Source organism: Bidens hawaiensis, unplaced genomic scaffold (genome assembly GCF_021521415.1).
Source record: "Bidens hawaiensis isolate Kalapana, Puna unplaced genomic scaffold, B.hawaiensis_p1.1 tig00011271_1, whole genome shotgun sequence".
NCBI lineage: Eukaryota > Viridiplantae > Streptophyta > Magnoliopsida > Asterales > Asteraceae > Bidens > Bidens hawaiensis.
In genome coordinates this window covers 562,884-577,589 of record NW_027491878.1, presented here as the reverse complement: position 1 = coordinate 577,589, position 14,706 = coordinate 562,884, and the positions used below count along the sequence as shown (strand labels likewise).

The window sequence follows — 14,706 nt, the reverse complement described above, 5'->3', positions numbered from 1 at the left end:
AAATCAATGATATAACGATACTAGTGACCTGAATTAATAAGCGGAATAGATTGACTGGCTCTTGGGCAATCAAAGACACCTCATGACATGTAGGCCGGAAGTCATAGCTCTAGATGTTATATATTATTTTCAAGCTGACGTCCACTAGTGAGTTGTAATTGGATGTTACCCTTCATGTAACTTCTTTTTATGTGGCTACTTTTACTTACTACAGTTAGGAAAAAAAGACTATGGCCAAAGTGTTTTTTGGCATGAAATGGTATATAAGAATATATGTTTGAGTGATCTAAACAATAAAAAAAGAGAAGTGCAAGAGAATACTAGTGACACAAAAGCAAATATTCCCAAGTTTTATACTCATAATAATAATGTCACCTTATAAATTACATTACTATTATCAAAACCAACTAAATGCTTTATGTAACAACTTGTTTCCTTTCTTCTGAACTCTGACCCTCTTTCCAACCTTCGTATGCCGCGTCTCAAGTTCGATCTTACTGCTTACACTCAATCTAAGATCAACAAGAATAATAATAACAATAAATATAATCTTAGAACATTTTTAGTTACTTTTATAGCCATTGTTTTTTATTTAGGAACATAGCTAAATTGATGAAGTTGGGTGGTGGGCATGTGGGTGTTGAAAAAGTGTTGTCTTGGTATTCCTTGATAGTATTCTTCTTGCAACCCCTCCATCTACACATGTAACAAAGAAAATCACTTGTTAAATTGTAACCAAGAACTTGAAAATGATCTCCTAGATGTTTGAAGATAATATACATACCCATAAATCATCTTCATACTCGTATCGTTGAAAATTTAAAGCTTTGGGAGTCGTTTCTTCAGGCTCATCATTACGTGCAAATCTCCCACGTATTCTTGGCCGGTTATCAGCAAGAGTTTTTCGACATACATACTTTTAAAATAAAATGCAAATAAAGTTAGCAGATACGAAGTACGCAATGTATCCGACACATCACTTATTTAAATTTAACATATAATAAAAAATATTAATATTTTTATCAATAAAAAAACGCTACATATAAATAACACACACACACATGTGTGATATTCATATAACTGAGAATGCTAATTCATCATCATCATCATCATCATCATCATCATCATCGTACTCAGTATATCCCACCAATAGCAATGCTATGGTAGGGTCTGAGGAGGGTAAGATGTAGACAGCCTTACCTCTATCCCATAGGGATATAGAGACTGCTTCCGGTGAGACCCCCGGCTCGATAGTAGTTTTGCATCAAGCCTTGGACATAAGGCACATAGCACTCAATCATCGGGACACCGGCTGATTGGTGCATGTGCCCTTGTCTTTCGGCTATCAACGCCACCACATGATGTCTGATTAACCTTCCGCCACTTTTAACGTTATTTTCATGAGATTAGTAAAATAATGTCAAAATTAGTGCAATTTTACTTTTGCCCACCTGAGGGTTCACGCATATATACATTATATGCGCGCACCGCAAGCAGGGAGTCAACTGAGAATGCTAATTAATTACCTTAATTGTTTTATTAAAATTTCTCTGCGTCCTTTTGGCCTTGTATCTTAATATTCTCTCTTTTCTTTCTTCTGGACTGTAACGACCCACCTTGAAATTAGCTTCCTCCATCAACGATCCCTCCGTCGCTAATGGGCTTGACGACAATGCTTGATTTCGATGATTGTTTTTCAAGCTCTAAAAATAAAAAAATAATAATAAATAACCCATTTAACAAAAAAAAGAGTATAAAATGGACATGCACATGATAAAAAAGAAAAGACTAACTTGCAAATCACCAGTGCTGCAGACCCTTCTCATATGAGTAGAACTAGAAGTGAAGCCATGATCAGGTGAGGTGAGGAACATGGATGGAAGATTTGAGGACTCAATCAAGCTATTAAATTTTGGTTGAAAAAGATAATTATTTGCTCTTCCATTAAAAGATTCACTGTAGCTCTTGTGCATCATGTTCAATGCATTTTCATATCCGCTATAGCTATGAGGCAAGAAAGAATTGTTGTTGACATAATTGTCTAACAAGGGTAGTTGACTTTCCTCTCTTTTGACCTCAAGATGACATAAATCTAGTGAATTTACTGAATTGCCCATTTGGTTAAGAGAGAGACCCTCAAGTTGGTGGCTTGGTGGGGAGGAAGAGAGGAGGGTGGTGGTGGTGGTGGTGGTGGTGGTATTGGTGGGTGTGATTTGGTCATTCTCATCAAATGGGGGGTCAAAATTTTCATGGTTTAAAGGGTTTAAGTTGTGGTTATTTTCTTGAAATTTTTGGAGGATGTCAATGGAGGAAGAATCATTTAAAGGGGAGAATGGATATGTGAAGAAACAATCTTCAAATTCAAATAAATCAGAAGACATTGAATATGATTCAATCTTGGATTAACATACAACAATCTCTTGTTTTTCACCTAAAGAGAAAACGCCAACTTGTGACGACATGGTGCTTTTGGTCGCTCGAAAGTATGACAATCTTGAAAAGGGCGAACAATAATTTTTTCGATTGTAAAAAAGTTAAACATGAACTTGTGACTTTTATGTTAAAACATATACGATTGTGAAATTTACACACATGACAATCTTGAAAAGGATAATTGGCCTTTTATATCATGATTTGAAAAGGAAAAACGTGAATTTATAATAATCTTAAAGAGTCACGTCTTAATAGGAAAAGTGGCAAAAACTGAATCTTTGACGATTAAAGGCCAAATTTTCTTTCTTTTAGCTGCTTAAAACGGTGACACTTGAACGCTCATAATCTTGAAAAGGGTGTAGAAGCTTAAAACCACAACCTTTTTTTGGGAACAAATTACAAGACTTGGAGCTACAATAACTTGAAAATATTTCACCCCCTTATAATGTGTTTGAAGGTTTATGATTGGAGAAACAATAACCAACCATAGAGAAGACACTATTTGAGGGTGGCCCAAAAACACTTGAAAGCAAAGAGAGAAAGATGGCACTTTCTCTCTCTAAAAGAAGTAGAGGACACCATTCTTTTGCCAAGAGTAGGGGAGTTTATAAGCACCAACCTCTTGTGACAATACCTAAAAACAAATAGCAATTAGTCCACTTATGCTATATTATATTGTATTACAAAAAGGTTTACTAAAGACACCCTTGAACTTTGCCTTCTTTGCAAAACACTACCCCTCATAAAAAAGGATCATTATAATAATTTTGAAACTTTGATAATAAGTAGTCTCACACTCTCACATAGCATTATTTTCTAAATAACCAATCTTTCACGTCATTATTCTCTAAAAACATTTTTTTGTGTCAAAACAACATTATGCATGATCTTGAACAAACATTTTGGTAATCAAGTATATATGATGTCACAACTTACCCAAAAACTATTTATTATTGTAAACCGCAATACTTCTATTGGCATATTCAACAAACATGCAAATTTATAGTTACCATCAATTTCTATCTAGTTCTATCTAAAAAATGGAATAGGATCCATTTTAGCCGATATTAAAACAATTAGTTATCTCATATTTAAAAGATATTGCTTTTAGTTAAAAATTTTGAATGACATTAGCTTGGTGACATCGGTCATAACACTTACAAAACCCCGTACCGGCCGGATAAACCTGCAATGGCTTGCTTAGTTGCTTTGAGTTAAATAATAACGGTCTAACGGATAATTGTTAACTTATTAGAAAAGTCACCAAGCAACTTATATCCTGAACACACTATTTTGTTGTTTCCTTTCTCATGGCCCATGTAAGAAGATTGCCATCAATGTCACCCTATCACCTTTTCTAATATTAGTTAAAAGTATAAATTTGTATCTTAAGCGGTTAAACCTTGAATTAACATACTTCTTATATTTATAAAAGATAAGTTGGTTTTTAATGAGATTAAAAAATAACCCTTCATCCGGTTAGGGATGGCAAAAAAACCCAAACCCGATGGGGAAAACCGAAACCCGCCCCGAACGGGGCGGGTTCGGGGACACTTAATCGGGGACGGGTCCGGGTTCGGGTTTTCCCCGTTTAAGTTAATCGGGTTCGGGGCGGGTATGGTATAGCCTGTACCCGCCCCGTATACCCGCCCCGTATACCCGTTTAAAACCCGTTTAATTAAATATAATTTTTATATTTATATATAATATATTATTTATTATTTATTTTCCCAATAAGGCTGCCTAACCCATTTTCCCGTATACCCGTTTAAAACCAGTTTCCTACTTTCCCATTTGGCCATTTACCCTAACCCTAGAACAACCTCCGAGGCATATTGCCAAACTATTGAATATGATTGTGACGATGGTATTGAGGTAATACATATATATATGGTTTATCGTTTACATTTTAATATGGTTTAACATTGATTCTTATATAGTTTCCAATTAATATGTTAATGTTTGATTATCATAGCAATCCGGCGTGACAAGTGTTTGAATGGTTGAATGGGTGCGGTATGGACGTGTAAGAAGGATCAATCATGAAGTTAATTTCCGTTGTGATGGGAGAAATAAACATTTTTATGTATTAATAATGTCTTTTGTATGTGTAATGTGTTTGGATATTGAACTTTTTGTGTATTAATATTGTATTGTAATTTTGTATCATTTTCTTACAATCGGGTTTTAAACGGTGAACCCGACGGTTAAATGGGGATCCCCACGGGGAATTTAGCCCGTTTAAAAACCATTTATGCTAGACGGGTTCCCCGAATACCCGCGGTTTTCCCCGAATCCCCGATGGGGATTCCCCGTTTAGTCCCCGCGGGTTTTTAGACGGTTTTGGTAATGGGTTTTGTAAACCGGGGCGGGTATGGGATTGGCATTCCCCGCCCCGAAACCGCCCCGTTGCCATCCCTACATCCGGTCAGAAACTAAGTGTTTGTCTATCTTTTAGATTGGGTCAGGCCCAAAGTTCATTACCAAATCCTTAAATTTATAAAAAGTGCGTGGTTTTAGCCTGTTAATTTGCCTCGCGGGCCCAACTCATTTTAGTTAAAGAGTTTAAAAATGATATATTGTAATTTTGTGTGTGTTTAATAAGAGCAATAGTTTTTTACAACCTATTAAGATATAAGGATGATTATCATATGTGTCTGTTTGAATAACCATAAAAGTTACAAGCATGTTTCACGTGTACATTTTATTTTATTTATGTGATTTACCATATTCCTTTCGAAAGTACACACCATATTTCATAGTTGCAGATCGCTAGGCGGTGCCAAGTCGATCGATTGGGGAGTTGTGAATACTCAACCTAGTCGGGGCATAATAGAGAGTTACTCGCCAAGTACTCGGCCTTCGTGGGGAGTACTCGTGAAAAGATGCGGGGAGTACTCAAGTATGGAAAAAGGTTGAAGTATGTGATTTTTTCTCTAATGCAAAATTCTATGAGAATATGAATTCTTTTAAAAACAGAAAGCAGGTCCAATTATACATTTTAATATATATGTAATCATTTATACAAAGTGAGCACTATATTTTTTTCATATGCTATTATGATTAATGAGATTGAAACATACATATGATACATTTGAAAAACAAGAAAAATAAAGATATTTGGTTGCCCTCCCATACGTCCCCCACTTTTTTATTTTCAACATAATAATTCAAATACAGTTTCAACATGTATATAAACAATAATAATATAATTTTCTCTCATATTTTAATAATATCATCCCTAATTATTACCTCATCTAAAAATCAAACACCACTTACCACTTGGCCACTACTTCTATTTTTGTTTCGTGTCTTTTTCAGACGTGCCAAAATAAATTACCATATAGACATATTTGTGACTTTTTTTTAATATTTAACTTTAATTACTTTTATTCTTTTAACTTTTAACACTTGATCTTTTATACAATTTTGAAATTAGTATTTCAATATGTTTATTTTTATCTACATTTCAAAATAAACTTTATCATAAATCAAGTTATCGAGCTATTTATTCAAATTTATACTAAGGTTGTATGCTAAAATTTATAAAAGAAGCTGCATATACAAAAATAAAGAGATCACATCTTAATTTTATACATATAAATAGTATGATCAATGCATAAATCAAAGACAAACTTGCACGAATTTACATAATTTGCCCCTTAATGATATATGAGTTTCAACAACCACCTTATAGTTATTTGTTTTATGACATATTTGATCAAACTTCATGTATTACTTCATATATTTTTGTTGTCCTTCATGTATTGTTTCATATTTTTGTTGCCACTTTCAACACGGTATTAAAACAACAATAATCATATCTAGTAAAATCACATCAATAATAAAACAATTAGTAGAGTCTAAAGAAAACATGATATAGAATAATCATATCTTTATCTCAGAGGATATAAATGTTGCTTTCAAAGAGACTCTCAACTCCAACAACGCTATCTAGACACGAAAAATATATTATAAACACAAAATTATTCACATGGAGTCTAAACAAAATATAACAAAATGACTAACATATGTAGATTAGCAAACTATTAATAATAAAACAAAGTGAAAAGTATGATAATAGACACAAAAGCATCACAAACACATGAAGGCAACATGAAAGTGATATGCAAAACTCACTAAAGGGAAAGGTAAAGTAAACCCCATGACAAATCCATATCCCCGCTCTCTCCTAAAAATCAACGACCATGTTTTCAGAAATGTGTAACCTTAGCAAATCTTGTCTACTCCGCTCATCCTGTTTGTTTTTTTCTTTGCCCGTTTTTCATATACACAATGGATTTTCACTATTCAAACTAGTGTCATCGTCATTCTCCCATTCTTACATTATATGATAAACCAGCCACCCTAATCTATCCCGAAAACCCCATTTCTTATCCAGTCTAACTCGTGTCTCCACACGTCCACATGGCAAAACAATCTATTTCATATAGCGTAGTCTTTCTAACGCAACTATATAAAAAGTAAAGGGGGCAATAGGTAATATACCCAAAATCGGTCTTTCTTTGAAGTTATCGCGTTGTTGCTTCCGGCTGACCGTTGACCAATTCACGAGTCAATTGTCGTATACTTTTTAGTTATTAGGGTTTATCAATCCAATACAATTATATTATCTATCTTCTTCTTGTTTGATTCAAACTTCAATTGATTCGAAGTCCGATCTACGATGGCTGCGTCTCAAGAGCATTTGGACAAGATGCAGCTCCGTCAGAGCTACCGGAACGTATGGCACACTGATCTCATGAGCACCATCTCCGCCGACACTCCTTGTAACTATCAATTAACTTTATTTTTACAATATTAGCAGTAGCCTCGTGTACTTAGTTTATGTTACTAATTGTTATTCGTTTGCGCGTGTTGATGCAGATTGTTGCTTTGCGTTGTTCTGGTAAGAGCTTCTAGATCTGTGATTCAGTTATTTTTATTGATTGATGATTGACTGTTTTAATTGAGTTTTATAATGTTAGGATCGATAAATTTGTTGATAATAGCTTTATAAAGTTAGGTAGGGAGTTAGCAAAAATTGAAAACTTAGCCGAAATTAATCATAACTGACAATTCGGTTATGTTTACGTTTAATGTGTTTCCTTTAATTTAATCGAGACCGATCCGAAATGAACCTTGTATGTTTATGTTTTTCTAGCTTTTACATGTCTAAGTGTCTAATCCTAATTACATCTTTTATACATCGAAACCTTTGAACATTTAAATATATGCTGCAACTGTTTATAATTTAGCTTGGATAACCATACCGAACTAAATTCAACTAGAATAAAGGAAAAAAAACCCATAAAAAATACATTGGACATCTAACCGAACTTAACCAGAACCAACGGTTAACCAACCTATGGACAACTGACCATTTGGTTATGGTTATGGTTATGGTTAAGCTCCCATAACAAACCGAACCGACTTTGCACACCCCTAAAATTAGGCTAATAGATTAAGGCAAATCACTAGAACAAGGCATTTGTGCATATTTTTGTGGTTAATTACATTGATTTTTATGTGCTTTAGATATTTTTCCGATATAGGTATTAGTGTATTATAAGTTTATAACATATTTGTGTTGTATATTACTTAGCTAATAGGCGGTTTGTGGTTTAACATTATTTGTTATGATCGATAATCTGTTGATGATCATGCTAGGGAATCTCTCAAATTTCACAAAATTAGGTTATTAGATTGAGGTTTGAGGCACGTCACTAGAGAAAGAAGTTAGAGAGGATATATTAGTTAGGGTTTATTGTTAAATTGTTAGGTAGTTAGAAGATATGGTGTAGTTAGATTCCCTTTACAATTATTCTTATTTTACTCTTATAAATAGTTGATCATTTGTTACGAGTTTCGTTATTTTATGAATGGGGCTTCATGACATTTGTGTGTGGATTATATATATTTTAGATCTAGTAGATCATCACATTTTTATTTGTACGAATTTTATTTTGAAGTTTTGGCATTGTTGTAGAACCTTTTGTTTTGTGTATGATTTTGTAGCTAATCATACTCTAATTTTTGTACGTGTTTAGGGTATTTGTCTTATTTGTGTTCTATATTACTTTCTTGTTAGCTAGAATGTGATTTGTGATTGAACATGTTGTTAAATGAAAGTTTGGCCCTAGAAAGCGAGCCTATGGAACAGTGTTGTAAACATCGCTAGGCGCTAGTCAGGCAGTGGGTACCAACTAGTGATTAACAAGTATTAATCGGATTGTAATTTTTATATGTAAATTTTCAATGTTATATACAGTTTTGAAAAGTTACATGTAAAAGTTGACATAAGTACTTTAAAGTTCAGATAGTATTAGTTTAAACGTGTAAACTATTAAACGTAAACACAACAAATCAATAGAAAAATTCAAACAATTACACATTAGTTCATGGACCAGGTTGGGACTTGGGAGCTCGGGTTAAAACCAGGTCTGATTTGGGCTGATTTTGGCCGCCTTTGACATCGATTTGTTGGTTCAATCGCATTGGTAGCGTACCGTTTAGTGATTAATCACTGATTAGTCGGCACTTAATCACGATCTTTACAACACTGCTAAGGAATGAATCAGTTGGTCAAAATGCAGGGTCTCTAGGAGGCTGATATGTAAAATTGAAATTGACCATGAGGTTGAAGAGATTATGAAAGGTTTACTTGATTAAAATGCTTATATGTAAATATGACCAAGTTTACTTGATTAAAAGCTTTTATGTAAACCTTTTTCTTACTTGGGTTAAGGAATATATTTACTAAACATCTTGTTTTCTTACTAATGCATGTTTTCTGTAACTCTATTTAAATGACAGCGGACCATGCGTTTCATACTTACTTCGTAAGCGAGCTCTGTACGATGATATGTCAAGGTATGCATTGTTATCCATCACCTAAGCCATACTTTAAAGCAGATTAGTTATTACTTATTTCACATTTTAATATATACGTTTTTTTTGTTCTCTGTCACAGGTATACTTGCTGTGCTGGATATATGCCATGCAGTGGACGATGTGGAGAAAGCAAATGTCCTGAATTATGTCTTTGCACTGAGGTATGCAGTTACCATATACAATTTGAATGATTTGTTTAAAAAATATGTTATTCACAATCATTCTGTAATGTTTTGGTTTGATTTTGCATCATCAGGTCTTCTTGTGCTTTGGGAACTCAGTTGCATCCACTCGGTTTCTATTGCAAGACGAGTTTAATATCCAAACAACAAAATGCGATAATTGCATCATTGTAATCTCTTCACAAAACTCTTTTCTATCTTTAATGTTTATCATCATTTACTCTTTTTAACATTCTTTTATAATGTAGGGTTTCATGTTTTGCCTCCAACAACTTGCGTGCATATTCTCCATTGTTGCTTGTCTTGTTGGCAGTGAAGAACTCAGTGAGGCATCTCAATTGCTGAATTGCTTAGCTGATATGGTTTATTGCACGTAAGTCTTGTTCTTATATCATAATCAATATTATGAAAGATGAATAAGCTAATATATATTTCGTAATTTTCTTTTTTGTAGGGTTTGTGCTTGCATGCAGACACAACACAAGGTGGAAATGGACAAACGAGATGGGAAGTTTGGACCACAACCAATGTCAGTCCCACCCGTGCAGCAAATGTCAAGGATTGACCAACCGTATCCTTCAAATGTCGGGTACGGTCAACAACCTTATGGTTACCCGCCACCTCAAGCTCAAGGGTACCCGCCTGCATCAGGGTATCCTCCACAAGGGTACCCGCCTGCGGGTTATCCTCAACAAGGATATCCAGCCCCCGGTTACCAGAGGTAAAATGGTGAATCTTTGAATGTCTTTGAATGTTTAAATGGCAGCTTGAGTGGTTTTGTGAATGAAATTTATATTTGTTTTTATTATTGAACTTCTTTGAACTCTTTTTTTTTAATTACGTGACGAGAAACGTGCTGTATATTACTTATATCTGTGTGGTATCGGATTATTATGTTTCGTATTTGTCGTTGTCATGTGTTGGTTCGTGTATGCACTTGATGGGTTTCAATGTTCTCATGTTGTAACACATTGTAGTTATTCGTCTCTTTATGAAGTTGATAAGACTCTCCGACTTGACAACTCAAATACTTATTTGCAATAATCTAAGTATGAGGTTCAATCTAGACCTTTTCGTTTAAATTAGGGCTGTCATAACATGTCGGACACGACACGATAAGACACGACACGATAAAACACGATGAACTGTTGTACTAAACACGAACATGACACGATAAATAATCGTGTTATTTTTTCCAAACACGAACACGAACCTGTTTAGTAACAGGTTAACCTGTTAAGACCTGTTAAGAGACATGTTTAAACATAAAATGAATAATACATATTTAATTAAACAAAAATTTTCAAAACAAGTATAAAAGTTTTAATTAATACATAATCCATAACATATTTGAAACAAAAAAATCACAATCCTTAGCATATATGAAACAAAAAATCACAAATCCATAACATACTTGAAACTAAAACCATATAAGCACATCATAACATCCATTAAAATTATAATAGCGGGTTCTGATGAACATGAGTGAAATGTCATATGTATTTTTTTATTTGGGTTTAGGACTTTAGGAGTGCATATTTATTTATTTTTTTAAAATTAAAAGTCTATACAGGTTACTAACATGTTAACAGGTTTTTAACCTGTTAAGACACGAATTTTAGCATGCTTTAAACAGGTCGACATGTTTAAGACACGAAACCTGTTAATCTAAAACCCAAACCTGTTAAAACCCGTGTCGTGTTGTGTCGTGTTAACAGGTCCGTGTCATAAATTGACAGCCCCTAGTTTAAATGCACCTACTTGAAGAAGCCAATTAACACTCTTCTATGATGTATTTTGTTTTGTGAAAGAACAACTGTACAAGTTCATGTATGGAGGGTTATATAGTAAAAAAAAAGTGGTTTTTTTGTGAAGTGTAGCAAAGAAAATCTAGCTATTCTTGTATTTACAGATTATTTTCAAATGTATTACAGGATGAATAGAAAATAAACTTTGTTCATGATGAAATGAGTATTTGATGAATTCTTGCCTAAATGAAATTTATAAAGTCATGATGGAAAAAACAAAAACTGATCATATATATTCAATATATGCATAGATACATGTATGTTATATGTACACAAGGCATACGTGAAGGAAGAGTTGAACTCGAAGCTTGTAGCCTTGTATGGTGAGGACATATGTATGAATATTCGAAATATTTCAAGATAGTATCCGTGCATAATAATATACATATTAAAAAACAATCTAACTGTTAAGAACCAACGATTGACGAATCACCATCATAATCAGGCACACCATAAGCTCCCAATAATCGTCCATTAAACGAATCATGTAAATCATCAGTTACAAAAGGCGTCCGACACAGCGGGCAAGTTATCCGACCATGGTCTATCCACCGGTCTATACAACACCGATGGAATACATGTTTACAAGCACCTAACCCACGGATATCGCCACTAGCATCAAACTCATATAAACACACTACGCAGCTGTCCGTCGGGTCCACGAGCTCAGAGAATTTAACCACGTTGAGGCATTCACGAAACTGGAATAATGGCTGATAAAATTGAGCACGGTAAGGAAATGATTCGGTTTGAAGGAGGCCCATGAAGCGGAGAACAGAAGAAATGAGATTATGGATGAATCCTAGAACGGTTAACGTGTTGATTATGAAGTCTGGGACGAAGAGTTCGGTGTAACCAATTGGGAAACCCATGATTAGTTGAATGTTGTTTTTGGTTCGTTTTTTCAAAAGGGTAAAAGCTCGTTCGATTCTAGTTTCAGGCGAGAGTGATACTAATAATAATAATATTTGGTGGGGGTGGATGATATATTGGTGGGATGGATTGGTTCATTGAATTAGAATGTGGTGGGAATGGTGAGGGTAGTTGGTAATGATGATGACAATAGAGAAAGAGTGGAGTGAAATTGTAAGTGTAAATGGAGTGAAGGGAAGTGTATGTAGACTCGAGATGTGTGACATCATAGTTTAATGTATTGGTTGCTTGTTGTACACTTGTACCATGTTTATAAGGTACCTTTTTACGTGTATTATATGGGCGTATACAAAGTGTTATAGGGACATATAGAGATGGTATACGAGTGTATACATTATACATGTTTTGGAAAGATGGAATGATTAATGTGAGCGGGAGATTGCGTAAAAAATAGGATTAGATGGGACTTATATCATAACTCGTTTAATGGTTACGTAGAAAATATGATTGAAAAATCTTGACCTTGATGAAAACATTACTAAATTGGTGAAAATAGAAAAATAAATAAATATAAACATGATTTTACGCGTTACTAAATTGGTGAACAGTCTTTTAAAAATAGTTAAAATCACATCGCTATGAAAGCATGTTTTTGTGATATGCTTCAAGAAATTTAATTAAATAAGTGAACAAGAGAAGACTTTTACCGTACGAACGAAATGATGCATAGTTTTTTTCGTTGCATTCACTCAAACAAATTTACGAGTTGTTAGTTGTTACCCTAAACGTCGTTTAAATATCTTGATATTTCTAAAAAAGGCGGGGCCCTGTTTTTGGTCCACATCTAAGAGTTAGAAACCACCATGGTATATTGATATATCTTCATGGTTATATGGAAGACCTTAAATTCTAGGACCATAAACAATAGTGAAATGAAATGAAAACATTCCTGATTAATATTAAGCCTATCATAAACCGTGGGCCTCAAGGCTAAAGCTACGTGCGTCCAAAATAAAAACTCTAGTTATTGGGCCGTAACTATCCAGTACGTATCTGGGCTTATTGGTCCTTTATTTCTGTAATAACTGAAATCAAGTAAACATTGACGATATAAAACTATTTAAAAGGTGTTTTTAGTATCATTTGAGGTTTGCTATTCCTCTAAAATATTTAGACAGTAAATTGTAGAAACATAATCAAATACATTTTATTCTTAATATGAAAACAGTGAGAATCAATTTGTTGTTGTTATTATTATCTTTATTTTTATATGTGTTTGCGGTTATTTTTTGTTCGTATTTGCTAATTTTCGATTATGAAACGTTATGAGTATTTGTTGATTTATATTTTGTTGTTATTGTTAGATTTTTCTTTTGCTGTTATAAGTATTTCCTAGTATTTGTTGTTATTATTTTGCTCTTGATTTTGATTCTTTTGTTGTAATTTTTAGGTTTCTTTCTATGTTATTATAAATCTTTGTTGATGTTGATTGGTATTGTAGTTGATATTGTTTCTTACGTTCTTATTTTTTTTATAAATTAATATTATTTCCCACATTCTCATGTTAAGATTAAATGCACATGAATCTTCCCCGTAAAATGTATTCCTGGTAAATATTGTTGCTAGTTTTGTACAAGTTTACATAAAAAGTTAAGGAGTTTGTTTCACTTCTAGAAAAATATGAGTTTAGAATTTTTCTATGAAATAAAAAGAGAACTTTGTTTTTCTTTTTATTTATTTCTTGATAAATCATCGCGATAAGTTGTTTACTTGGCTATCCACCATGCTAACATATTTTGTTATCTCCATCATTATAATTGAAGTTTCTTTTATGCCTGATGTAAGCCTCTATGCATTAATGTGACACATCATCATCATCAACCTTGTTGTTGGGAAAAACGACCACCTAGCCACGAACGGTAAACAAAAATTGCGGAATTAATCTTCGTTTGGCTAAACTTTTTCCCGACCCGAATGAACCAATGAGGATGCAAACAAATAGGGTAAACTAAAAGTAAATATAACACAATAATTTTAGCGTGGAAAACCTCTCAATGCGAGAGTAAAAATCACGGGACTACTAGAGCCGCTTCAAATCCACTATCACCAATAATGACAATACAAAGTCTTCTCTAGGTAAAACTAGTGGCATACACAAATCATCATATACTTAGGTACAAACTAACATCAAGTATATGGAATCAAACTACAAAGAGAATACGAGTAAGAGGTATCACCAACTAGAGAATGAATCGATCTATGGCACGCCTCTTATCTTCACAAAACACCAAAAAAAACCTTGGAGCATTCAAAAATTCTCTTTTGTCTTCGTCTCAGTTAGTCGACAGAGAAGGAACGCACAAAGCCAGTCTCTGGGTACTTTCTTTTTGACGGCAACCATATTAATAATTCACCAAAAGTTTTCTATTAATACTTGCTTTTACGTCGGCTTGAATGATGATGTGCTCACCAAGAAAACAAACCCCAATAATCTTTCATATGTATTTTCTCATGGA

General features: G+C 33.8%; 2 protein-coding genes and 1 pseudogene across 2 annotated transcripts; 1 reads left to right on the top strand and 2 right to left on the bottom strand.

The window, feature by feature from the left end:
• Positions 1 to 392: 392 nt before the first annotated feature.
• On the bottom strand, positions 393 to 3,374 carry LOC143537634 (uncharacterized). Its single transcript, XM_077031358.1, has 4 exons — positions 1,794 to 3,374; positions 1,527 to 1,703; positions 785 to 916; positions 393 to 696 (listed from the first exon to the last, which is right to left on the bottom strand). Exons 1-4 carry the CDS (start codon positions 2,379 to 2,381, stop codon positions 589 to 591), a joined length of 1,005 nt encoding a protein of 334 aa, XP_076887473.1. The 5' UTR covers positions 2,382 to 3,374; the 3' UTR covers positions 393 to 588.
• Positions 3,375 to 7,045: 3,671 nt separating this feature from the next.
• LOC143537657 (uncharacterized) lies at positions 7,046 to 10,408 on the top strand. The gene is made up of 7 exons (XM_077031378.1): positions 7,046 to 7,223; positions 7,321 to 7,342; positions 9,250 to 9,306; positions 9,407 to 9,488; positions 9,584 to 9,679; positions 9,758 to 9,882; positions 9,964 to 10,408. The coding sequence occupies exons 1-7, from the start codon at positions 7,121 to 7,123 to the stop codon at positions 10,232 to 10,234; spliced, it is 756 nt and encodes a 251-aa protein (XP_076887493.1). The 5' UTR covers positions 7,046 to 7,120; the 3' UTR covers positions 10,235 to 10,408.
• Positions 10,409 to 11,724: 1,316 nt separating this feature from the next.
• LOC143537632 (brassinosteroid-responsive RING protein 1 pseudogene) lies at positions 11,725 to 12,478 on the bottom strand (annotated as a pseudogene).
• Between the last annotated feature and the right edge of the window lie 2,228 nt (positions 12,479 to 14,706).

What these genes read in the sequence shown, in the direction of transcription:
- LOC143537657 (XM_077031378.1), top strand. Translation starts at nt 7,121, where the DNA reads ATGGCTGCGTCTCAAGAGCATTTGGACAAGATGCAGCTCCGTCAGAGC. An exon ending in TGTTGCTTTGCGTTGTTCTG is followed by an intron (nt 7,343 to 9,249) that starts GTAAGAGCTTCT and finishes TTTAAATGACAG; the next exon opens with CGGACCATGCGTTTCATACT. An exon ending in AATTATGTCTTTGCACTGAG is followed by an intron (nt 9,489 to 9,583) that starts GTATGCAGTTAC and finishes TTGCATCATCAG; the next exon opens with GTCTTCTTGTGCTTTGGGAA.
- LOC143537634 (XM_077031358.1), bottom strand. Translation starts at nt 2,381, where the DNA reads ATGTCTTCTGATTTATTTGAATTTGAAGATTGTTTCTTCACATATCCA. An exon ending in GCAGCACTGGTGATTTGCAA is followed by an intron (nt 1,704 to 1,793) that starts GTTAGTCTTTTC and finishes TTTTATTTTTAG; the next exon opens with AGCTTGAAAAACAATCATCG. An exon ending in AGTATGAAGATGATTTATGG is followed by an intron (nt 697 to 784) that starts GTATGTATATTA and finishes TTACATGTGTAG; the next exon opens with ATGGAGGGGTTGCAAGAAGA.